The sequence below is a fragment of the Meriones unguiculatus genome, chromosome X, assembly GCF_030254825.1.
Source record: "Meriones unguiculatus strain TT.TT164.6M chromosome X, Bangor_MerUng_6.1, whole genome shotgun sequence".
Lineage (NCBI taxonomy): Eukaryota > Metazoa > Chordata > Mammalia > Rodentia > Muridae > Meriones > Meriones unguiculatus.
Window position 1 is genome coordinate 119534614 of NC_083369.1, and position 12143 is coordinate 119546756.

The 12143-nt window shown below is 43.4% G+C and overlaps 1 protein-coding gene across 1 annotated transcript; it reads left to right on the forward strand.

The window, feature by feature from the left end:
* Window positions 1–572: 572 nt before the first annotated feature.
* Window positions 573–2201, forward strand: LOC110543909 (mRNA decay activator protein ZFP36L3). The gene has a single exon (XM_021630090.1). The coding sequence runs from the start codon at window positions 627–629 to the stop codon at window positions 2199–2201; it is 1575 nt and encodes a 524-aa protein (XP_021485765.1). The 5' UTR covers window positions 573–626.
* Window positions 2202–12143: the final 9942 nt, after the last annotated feature.

Sequence of the window (12143 nt, forward strand, 5' to 3'; positions counted from 1 at the left end):
TCAAAACAACTGAAGGAGATCGGTTCTCTTTTCACCGAGTGGGTTCCAGGCTACAATTTGGTGGCAAGTCTGTACCGGCTGAACTGTTGGGGGATAGAGATGAGGAGGGGAGGGGGAATGGGAGGACCAGCAAGGCAGACACAGAATGACTCTTTACTACAAGATGGGAATTGTGGGGTTATATGGAGTCTAGTTAATTCTCTTTCACTGTGTTGCTCAAATATTAGAAGAATAAATCCAAAATCTTTAGGCTGAGAAATTAGAACAGAGCAATCCCACAGCAGGAGGTCCTGGAAAAAGGTTTTTGCTGACTTTTCCATTCCAGCAGTTCACATGCCCGCAAGTGACCGTGTATCATTGAACACAGGGTGCAAACCAGGCACAAAGGATCTTTTGCTACTCCTCTTCACTGTCCACTTGGTGGTGTGCTTGCACATCTTAGGTCTGCTTCACCTTGCTTCCTTCTCTCCCCTCCCCCCCCCTGCCGGGACTAGAACAAACTTTTGGCCCCTCCCTGCTCCTCCTACTTGCTCTTTTCACCTCGTGTTTCTAGCTCACTGGTTCTGCCTCGAGGGTTTCTCCAGTCTTCCTTGCTTGTAGGACTGAATGTTACAGGACCCAGAAATATGTTCACACTTTTATGGACCTTCTACAATAGAGGCCTCCTATATAAGACGGAGACCTCTCTGGCCAACCACAACTTGAGCGTACAGCTCGACACTAACAGGACATCTCCGTCCAACTTCGCGTCTGGCTTTGTCCCATCACCGGTATCCAGCAACCTCCAAATGGGTGACTACCAGGATCCTAGCGCCTCCAGGTCCACCGAGGGCGGCTGGTCCAGTTTCGCGAGAGAAGCGAACAGCTGCAGTAATGGCCAGTTGGGAGAGACCAGCGCGGCCTCCGATGGAGCTTCCCGGGACCCCTCAGGGGCCAAGGCGGTGCAGCAGTTCCAACCGGAGAGTGGCGAGCTTAGCCTGCAGCAGCGGCCTCAGCAGCCTCAGCAACAAACTCAGCAACAGAAAGCGAGTAGCTCCAGCTCCCAGAGCAATTCTGATCGCTACAAGACGGAGTTGTGTCGGCCCTTTGAGGAAAGCGGCATTTGCAGGTACGGCCACAAGTGTCAGTTCGCTCATGGCTCCAGCGAGCTGCGTACCCTGTCGAGGCACCCGAAATACAAGACGGAGCCTTGCCGCACCTTCCATAGTGTTGGCTTATGTCCGTATGGCACTCGCTGCCACTTCATCCACAACCAGCCTGAGCAGCAACCTGTGCCTTCAGAGAATACCTCTGGTGAGCCGAGCTCCTTCAATAGCTCCAATGAGCCGCACTTGGGCTTTAACCCGGAGCCGCAGCCCAGGATGCAGAGCACCAGCAATTCGGGCGTCCCGTTGGGCCACAGCCATGCTCCGCAGACGCCTCTGCTGCTCACACACCAAGTGTTGAGCTCAGGCAGGATGCTGCCCGCATCGTACCCTGTGGCCCCGCCAGCCCAGGTGGTCCCAGCAGGTCCGGCAGCCCCGGCAGCCCCGGCAGCCCCGGCAGTCCCGGCAGCCCCGGGCCCGATATATTGCCCATCTGTTAACCCTATTCTCTACAACACCGGTAGAGTCCCGTCTGTTACCTGCCACAACAATGCCGTCACTTTCGGGCAAGAGATGGGTGGCTTCTTCGCTCCTGTGGCAATGCAGAACCACAACTTCGCCAATGCCACCGCCTACTATAACAGCCAGCAGCTGGGCCTGGCGGCTTCTGGGCAATTTCCAATGCCCCTTGCCACGCCTCAGCCTGCAGCCACCATCTTAGCCCAGGCTGGTGTTGGCCCCGCGGCTGCCGCCGCCTTTGTTCCAGGGACTGTCGCTGCCGCCCTAATGGGTTCTGGCACTGCAGCCTCCGCTACAGCTGGCCCTGCAGCAACCACTGCTGTCGGCAACTCCTTGGCCAACATCATCCGCACCACTGCAGAGGGTCCTGCCACTGCTGCGCAGAGTCCCGAACCAAACTTCAGCCTCCAACTGCCAGGAGCCCAGTCTGAGTCGCCAGAGTTCGATGTAGTCACCAGCACCCTGGATTCCCTGTTTGGCACCGACAACTTTGACGACTTTGTGAGCCGCTCCTCAAGCTCCAGCAGCCTCAATAACTCTGGAACTCCCAGCCGTCGTCTGCCCATCTTCAGCCGTCTTTCTGACTCCGACAAATGAGGCAAAAAAGTAATAATGGTGAGGGAGGCAGTGCTGGGGTGTTGGGGGGAAATCCCTTTCTGTCTCTCCCCTTTTGAGAGCACTGGGGTGGGAGAGTGACAAAGACACAGGCAAAGGGCCTGTCTGAAAGCTTGGCCAGAACTCTATGTTGGGAGAGACCCCATCCCTCTTTTGGCTTTCTTGTTTGGGTTATTATTTTCATTTTTATACTGGGGAGTTTAATTCTCGTTGAAAACAAAAGGCAGGGAACTTTTTTGTGTGTGAAGCAATGTGTGTGTGGTTGTGAAGATAAACCAAACAAAAACCTTACACTGTTTTGTTTTGTTTTTTAGGTCTCAGAAAAGCCCTATGAAACATGATGAAGAAAATGAGCCTAGTAGCATTTTTTTCTTGAAAACCTTAGTGACATCTCAGATGTGGAAGTGAATAACATTTGTCTGAGATCAGGGTCAGCAAAGTATCTGGCCACCTCCTGGTTATATTGTTAGAATTCAATATTTTGCCAAGAATATGCCTTTATAGTAACCCTCAGCTCCTCCATACTGTGCTTATTTCTGTATATTTTTGAAAAGAGTAATATTAGGGGTGAGAGAAGCTTGCCTTCCAAAGTTTGATACTGATTTCATTGCTAGCACTTATAACCATTTCATCAGCTTTCTGGAAAACTTGGGAAGAGATTAGCTTAAACTGTTGGAGAATAACTGCTTGAGTTTTAAGTTCTGAGTTTATTTGCACAGCTGTGCCACAAGTCAATATAAAGAAAACCATTTGTTTATGATCTTATGAAGAGTATATGCTGAGAGTTCTGTTCGTGCTGTGACCATTTAGCTGATGAAAAGCAATACATGCATTCATATGTCATATTATGATTGCCATTATTAACTGGCAAAATGTGAAGATTATGCTCTTTTCATAGTTTTGTATATCTTTGTAGCTTTGCTTGGGAATTTTACTGTAGAGGAACAAAAAAAAAGGTTTATTAAATAGTCTTCTTTCATGATTTCATATATGTGTGTAATGGCTCTGGTTATTCTCACCCTATCCTCCCTTATCTTCCTCTCAATATGGGCAATACTAAAAGGAGGGTGTCCCCATTGGAGTTAGTGCAGACACCAAATTCCTCCATTACAAGTACCCCTACACACAGGTCCCCTTCCCATGTTTATGTCTTTTGTTTTGTTTTGTGATACAGTGAATTTAACCAGGGCTAGCTCCGTGGATACACATTTGATGATACTGACTCTCTTTCCTTTAGACTCTTTTTACTAGATAATAGTACAACTCAAATGAGTAGGACCTTACGTATCCACCTCCCATCCATTAACTTAAGATATTGTACCTTTTCATTAATTTCCTTCGATGTTTATATAAATTCCAAAGCAACACAATTTTTTTTGAAAATTTTTTATTTGTGGGGTGAGACCACAAAGACTATTTGTGGGAATAAGTTCTTTTCTTCTACATCTTGGGGCTTGGACACTGAACTCTGGTCATCAAGCTTGCCAGCAAGTACCCACTGTTAAATGAAGACAAATAACCATTTCTGCTCCATAAGGTTCTGTGACTACTGAATGGGACATTTGTGTCATCTCTTTCTTTGTAGAGCAGGCTGGCCTTGAACTCACAGAGATCTGCCTGCCTCTTCCTCCTTGAGTGCTGGGATTACAGGTGTGCACCACCACTGTCATCTGCTTCTTACAGCTGGACTTTTGATAATTTGTGGGTTCTTCTTTTTCCCCACCCTTTCTCTACTCTCCACCCCCGGTTTCACCCTTACCATTAGGTAGGAGAGAAATAAGAATAGAGGGGAGAGAGAGAGAGAGAGAGAGAGAGAGAGAGAGAGAGAACGAACTCTGAATCTAATTTCTTCTTTGACTACTAACAAGTAACAACCAACTCTCCGCCTCCACCCCAATACCAACAACTGCCTACGCCTTATGTGTGCTTTAGCATTTATGTACCTTCTGAAAATTCCTAGAATTCCAAATGTCATAAATCTCAGAAACTGCAGCTGGCAAAACCATGCCTCTTCTATAGCACAAGGCAAATCATAGTCACTTCCTGCAGGCAGATCGAAGCAGTCCCACGTCTCCACATCTGGGATTAAAAGGAAAACATTGTTATAATATTTCTGTGTTCTTAAACCAAAATTCTTCAATTCTAACTACAGTTTCAGCTGTGGGTGACTTGTCCAAATAAGAATTCAAAGGTTAAACCCTATCTTGATAAAAACCAAAGATAATAATAATAATAATAATAATAATAATAATGCTGCAAAATTTGTGAGCTGAAGAGATTGCTCAGCAGTTAAGAATACTGGCTGCTTTCCCCTAGGACCCTAATTAGATCTCAGGACTCACACAGTGGCTCCCAGAGACCTGTAAATCAAGAAGATTAGATGCCCTCTCCTGCCCTTTCCTAGCACCAGGCACATATGAGATATACATGTAGACATACATGCAGACAAAACAACCATACATATTAAATAATTTTAAGTGCTAATGTTATGGTCATTACTGCTCAGGAATCATCATTGTCATCATAATTACTGTTATTATTAGTGTGGAGGGGACAGTGTCTCACTTTATAATTTTGACTGACTTGAAACTTACTATGTGAACCAGGCTGGCCTCAAACTCACAAATACCATCTCTTATTTTATATTTTGGGTTTTTTGTTGTTTTGTTGTTGTTTGTTTGAGACAGGGCCTCACTCTGTAGCTGTAACTGCTCTGGGACTCACTAAACAAATAGATCAGGCTGTCCTTGAACTCACAAAGAGCTGCCTGCCTCTGCCTCTAGAATGTTGGGATAAAGGGATGTACCACAGCACCTGGCCTGTCTGCTTACTGGCATTTGCTACCCCCAACTCCACCCCATCCAGTTCAGTCAATACATCTGTTTAACAACCCCCCTCCCCCAACACACAATACTTACACCAGTGTTTCTCAACCTGTGGGTCTCATATCAAATATCCTGAAATACTTATATTTGGTTTTCTGAGAAAGGGTTTCTCTGTGTAGCCTTGGCTGTCCTGGACTCACTTTGTAGACCAGACTGGCCTCGAACTCACAGTGATCCACCTGCCTCTGCCTCCCTGAATGCTGGGACTGTAGGAAAGTGCATATCAGATATTTACAATAAGATTCATAACAATAGCAAAACTACAGTTACAAAGTAGCAGCCAAATAATTTTGTGGATGGAGGTGACCACAACATGAGGAACTCTATTAAGTGTTCACAGCATTAGGAAGGTTAAGAATCACTGCTATATACCTTCCTTATTGTGCACAGCAAATGCATAGCCATGGCTCTAGATTCATCAGCATCCCATCAGATAGCACTAAAAGTTATATGGAAAATAAAAATTTCCTTTATTCTGTATAAACACAATGGCTGGTAAGAGCCTTTATGTGAACTCTCCTTGAGTGGAGGACAAGGAGAATGGCTTCCAAAGGAGTAGTTTGCAACTGTATTTCATTAGAGTCTGTCCTCCACCAAAAGGAAGGAAACAGTTGAAGCAGAAGGCTCAGTGTGATGTTGGCACCACAGGCACTGGCACTGTTGATTATTATGAGGTCTCTTTTTGCAGACTCTCAGTTTCTATTTTATCCATCATTCAGTTACTATTCATTGTATTCCTTGGCTCCCATAGCCTTGTAGCCATATCATAATGCAAAATCCAACTTCAAAAGTCCACATAGTTTATTACAGTCTCAATACTGTTTAAAAGTTCAAATTCTCTTCTGAGACTCTTCTGAGATAGGTAGAGATGGGAATCTCTAACTGTAACCCCCTGTAAAATCAAAATAAAAAAAATTCACACACTTCCAATGGCACAGAATACACATTACCATTCTAGAAAGGAAGAAAGGGAGCATACTGAGTAAATACTGGACCAAAGTAAGTCCTAAAAACCAGCTGGGCAAATGCCAAACTCTGGATCTCCATATCTGATGTCAAAGCACTGTTCCGATCTCTAACTGTAAGCTTTGTTAAGTGTAACACACTTCTCTGTCTTGGGCTGTTTCCACTTCCTGTTAGCAGCTTTCTTCAGCAGGTATCCCATGGCTCTGGCATCTTCAACATCCTGGGGGTCTCCAAGGCAATCCCGGTTTCACCTTCACCTTATCTGCAAAGGCCTCTCTGGGCCTCCATCCACAGACACCCTTAACACATGCCTGGTCTCACTGTCTTTCTTTACCCCGAGGGAGATTCCACAACCCCTTTCTTCTGTCCTTGACTGTAAAACCAGAACTACAGGCTGCCAAACTCTGCTGATTGCTGTGGCTGGAACATGGCCCCCTTGTTCAACTGTGTTTGCATCAGCTTTCTGCTGTTGGTGTTTTCTTTCACTGTTGAAGCTTTTCTTTAATTCCTTTTCAGGTTACCACTCCCTTTATTCCATTTGGATCAGGCTTTTCTTTCTATTTTTTATCTCCTTGAATACTGCACCTTTTGTCTTCCATGATACATTTCCTTTTCTTCTCAAACTGTATATTGTTTTTTCATTTTTCTTTGCTAGGGTTGCTCCTTTTCGTTATAGATCTTCATAAGAGTGAACATTAACAATCATATGACAGAGTCAATACTAGAATTTCTTAAAATCTTCTCTGCCATTGCCATTAATTAAAAACTCTTAAATTCAGTCTCAGGCACATTTTTAAGACAAAGGCAGAAAGCAGCCACATTCTTTGCAAAAATATCACAAGAATGGTCTCTAGGCTGCTTACCAATATAATACTTTTCCTCTTTGAAACTTCTTGAGCTAGGCCCTTATAGCTCAAATCAGCCTCAGAACTGTTTTCTATGCCCCTAAAAGGATGGTCCATTAAGTTGTTTAAAGTGTCAAATCATTTTTTCTAGTCCAAAGTCCCAAAGTCTTCCATATTCCTTTATATTCAAGTCTATCGCAACAATACTCTGCCACCTGGTACCAACTTTTGTTTTTGTTACTGTTCTGTTGCTGTGAAGAGACACCATGGCCAAGGCAACTCTTATCAAAGGAAGCATTTAATTTGGGCTGGCTTACAGTTTCAGAGATTTAGTCCATTGTCATCACAATGGGCACATGGCAGTACTCAGGCAGCCATGCTGCTAGAGAAGTAGCTGAGAGTTGTACATCCTGATCCACAAACAACATGGAGAGAGAACTGGTTCTGGCAAGGGCTTCTGAAACCCTAAAGCCCATCCCCAGTGACACACCTCCTCCACCAAGCCTATACCTACTCTAACAAGGCGACATCTTCTAATTCTCAAATAATGTCACTCCATGAAGACTAAGCATTCAAATATATGAGCCTATAGGGGCCATTCGTTCTCAAACCAACACAGCTTCTAGAGCATTCTTTTAGGCTCTAGGAATACAATGATGAAAAAAATGAATTCATTGATCATATATGCAGAACTAGAATTGGGGAGTAGGGAGTGAAATATTCTTACATGGCAATCAACTTTTCTCAAAGTGTGACTTTGTAGCCAGCAGAAGCAACAATACCTGAGACAGCTTAGAAAACGATGTGGAATTTGCCAGAAAATGAAAATCACTTGTTGATTTCCAGGCCCAGTTCAGTGCTGTTCCCTAGTCTCAATAGTGTCATATTCAGTTAAATAAATAAATTCTTTCATTAATTTCAAAATTTTGAAAACAAAAACTTTATTTATTTATTTATTTATTCTGTGCATGTGTGTATATAAGCATGCCATGGCATCAATGTGGAAGCCAGAAGACAACTTGTGGGAATCAGTTCTTCCCTTCCATTATGCAGGCCCCATGGATCACTCAGATGGTCATTGTTGGCCGCCAACAACTTTACCTCTTGAATCATTTCATTAGTCCCCATTTTTCTATCTACCTACCTATCTATCTATCTATCTATCTATCTAAATATTTATCTATTTTGGTTTTTCGAGACAGGGTTTCTCTGTGTAGCATTGGCTGTCCTGGGCCCGTTTTGTAGACCAGGCTGGCCTTGAACTTACAGATATCTGCCTGTCTCTGCCTCCCTGAGTGCTGGGATTACAGACGTGTGCCACTGAGCCTGGCTTCATTTTTCTCTTTGATGCCAGAATCAAAGATAATTTGGGAGTTAGAACAACTCAATAGTAAGACAGGAGAGAGGGCCTCTGGGTCAGAAACCATAGATTCCATAATATGCCAGGGACACATAGACTTGTAGAGATCAGGGCACAGCTGTTCATGCCCTTACCCTCTCCTATTGAATGACTACTACACTGAAATCTGCCCCAATTCTTTCTACTGAGACCTGCAAGATCCCTACTTACAGTATGACTTCACATCTTTTACCAGGAAGACCAGAGACAACAGAGTGCTCACCCCCAAGCTGCTAAAAATTCATCAGAGCCTAGTTGCTGGCTGGTTATATGCACTGCCTTTAGCATATCATTCCCCTGGGACTAAGCAACCAATTATCTATAAAAGCTGCTTTTATAGGCTTTCAGTGTTCATCACTGGCTACAAATATCTGTGTCATTCCTCTCCATGGTGATACTCTTCACCAGCCCGATAATTGCGAGCCACTAAGGTGGAGGTAGGTATAGAGGACCCTAAAGAGACAGGCCTCTGCTTGTGCATGCCAACATTCTTATACTAGTCTCATTCACAGTCTCTCGGGTCAACTATTAGCTCAAGTATCTGTCTAAGGGACTTAGCCTTGGGCTCCACAGGAAGTAGGAAGTAGGAGGTATGGTCAGTAGTGGCATTTGGTAGCATGAGGAGAAAACATCTTTGGGGAAGTTCTCTAGGCTCCCTGCCTGTACCACCTGTCCTGCTTGGCCCAAGATCATGTGGCATCTGACTCAGCACCCTCCAGGTTCTTCTTTCTGTCCGGGGATGCTTGTCATGCACATCCAGCTGGCCAAATGACCATCACAGAAACTGGGTCTGCCTATCGTCATCTCTTTTCTATTGGGTTAGGGAAGAAAATTGAGGAGAAAAGAATGTGGCTGGGGTGTGTCTTTTGCCAAGACTTTTCAACATTATCCTCCCCCCGCCACCATCCCTACTTCAAACATAGCCATTTTGGCTATTCTGGCTAGTGAGCTTGCTCTGTGGATCTCTGTCTCGCCTCCAGAGTCCTGAAATTACAGATGGGGCCACCAAGCCCACATGACTTTTACATGGGGACTTAGGATTGGAACTCTAGTCTTTACATTTACTCATCAATTGCTGTGTTGTCTTCCCAGATGTTAGAATGGGGAAAAAAAGTAATCTTCAATAATTTTAAATGCCTATGCTAGTGCCACAAAATGAAATTAGCTGATAATTCATTCTGCCATTGGTTACAAAGTGCCTTATATATTTTTTTTCATTAAAATAATGTTAAGAATGCTGAAGAAAGCAAAGAGCATTCTGAGGCATGACACAAGGCACATTCATTTAATCCCTCTGGAGATGGAGAGCAACAATGTGTTTATCTGTTCTATGGGTGGTTTTCTTGACTGCTAATGTTAAGAGAAACATTAATACAAATAACAGAAAAATACCAGGTGCTGAAGCTTTTGGATACTGGTGGGGTAAAAAGAGAGACCCTGAAAATGAAGTAGAAAGAAGAAATAACTAATTGGAACAGGATACAGAATACATAGTACCATGTTAGTGGAAGATATGTATATGTGTGGGCAAAAACAGTGCAATATGCTAAGAATCCTTTCAAGTACAGAGCACTATAAAAGCTACATGCTATGCTTAAAAGAAACAAGAATGAAAAGATCTTCTAGACACAGGGAAACAAACCTTCAGATTCTTACCATATTGTGGAGAAGGCAGACAGCAAGACTATACAAAACACAGGTATAGAGTGTAAGAAGCATAACTATTCTTCTGGTGATGGGAAACACTGGAGAACAAATAAATACTCAGTAACCACATTTGTCTGATTAAATGGTAATGTTAGCCTTCATTTTCCAATTAAAGCTGCTGGTACTCTGGTTTTCATTGACATTCAGTCTTTTCTGCTAGCTTCCTTTATCTCTATACTGGGAAGAATGGCCTCTAGTTTAAGGAACAAGCCAGATATGGACATGTTTCATGGACTATGACTACCTTTTTCTGACTCATTCTTCCTTAGCTACGCAACTGGCTTGTTTCCACACTTTACTCACATCTCTGCTAAAAATCCCACCCCGTCAGTCAGTAAAGCCATCTCCAAATGTCTTTCTGATTTCCCTGTGTGAAACTTTGACAGCTGGGCCAGGCTTCGCCAGCTTTGTAAGTGACTTGACGGGCTGACAAAGTTTGCAAAAGAGGGTCTGCAAATTGATCTGTCATCTCCACTTTTTCTTTCTTTCTTTCTTTTTTTTTTTTTTTTTTTTTTGGTTTTGCGAGGCAGTGTTTCTCTGCATAGCCTTGGCCATACTATACTAGACTCGCTTTGTAGACCAAGCTGGTCTTGAACTCCCTCTGCCTCCATGACTGTTGGAATGACAAGCCTGTAACACGAAGCCCAGCTTCATCTCTACTTCTTTAAATATATGTGTGTGTCTTCTCACATGCCTAAGTCGGTAAAGCACTCAAAGTTTAACATTAGCTCTGCCATGTAATGGAACCTTTTCACAGAGAGTAGATGGGATAACAAAGCAAGTTCCAGGGTCGCCATCCCATAACAATGAGTGGGGCTTTGAAGACCACCTAAGAGGAATACGCAGAAGCTCATTCAAAGTGGATGGAAATTGGTTTGGTAAATTAGAAGGTAATGGAATACTGAAAGAAAAAAAGAAAAAGATAGAAAGGTTCAACACAGGATGGAAATTTCCCATCATTTTTATAAGCTATTTTGTCAAAAAAAAAAAAAAGTGATATTGGGTAGAGCAGTATGAATAGGCCAAAGTACCTTAGTTAGCTCTATATGACTCCTTTTACAGTTCTCATTCTCAACAGCAATCCTCCAAAGGTGGTATTAATTCACTCCCAGTACATTCTTTTGCAGTGGAGAACTGTGCACACTGTACACTTGGAGGTGACTGCCCACTCCTAAACCAAACCTAGCCCTTTCCACATGCACTACTCTACGCCTGTATTCAACTTCTGCTCATTTCTTCCAGTGATTTTAGGGTTACCATGCATTAAAGTTCACTTGGTCCCAGTATTCGCAAAACCCCAGGTGTTTCTTCACATTAGCAAAGCACCAAAATATTGCCAATTCATTGTGCCACTGGTTGCTACATATGACTACCTTCACTTTTTCCCATCTCAGGATATTTCTTCAGTCTTTAATAGGGGGATGCAGTGAGGACCACATATATATCACTGTCATGCATTCATTCTTTTACCCCTTTGTTGAGCTGCCACTGGGTGCCTCAAAGGCTTCCAACCCTCCCAAGCACATTTGGTTTTTCATCAATATTCCCCTAGGAATTCTAGCTCAATATAAATCTTGCCACATTTTCTTTTCAGTAACCTGTACAATAGGTCCTGTCTTCTACTTTTCTTTTTTGTTTACCTCTACCTGTATGCTTCATCATGTTATGAAACCAATTCAAATGCCAATCTGTCGTTCAGATCCACAATGGCCTCTTATACGTTGTAAAGATCATGTTTAATCATCAATATCACACATTCACACCCTATCTTAGTTAGTTTGTATTGCTGAGATGAAACACCATGACCAAAGGCAACTTGAGGAGAAAAGGATTTATTTTGCTTTATTTACTTATACTTTCACATCTTAGCTTATCATTAAAAGCAGTAAGGGCAGGAACTCACATAGAACAGGAACCTGGAGGCAGGATCTGATGCACAGGCCCGGGAAGGGTCCTGTTTACTGGTTTGTTCCCCATGGCTTGCTCACCCTGCTTTCTTTTTTATTCTTTACTTACATTATATCCCAACTGCACTTTCTCCTACCTTCACTCCTCCCAGTCGCCTCCCTCCTCCCCTCTCCCCTAGATACATTCCTTCTCTGTTTCTCAGAGAGAGAGAGAC

Bases quoted from the DNA above. Each gene is read 5' to 3' on its own strand.
- LOC110543909 (XM_021630090.1), top strand. From the start codon at position 627: ATGTTCACACTTTTATGGACCTTCTACAATAGAGGCCTCCTATATAAG.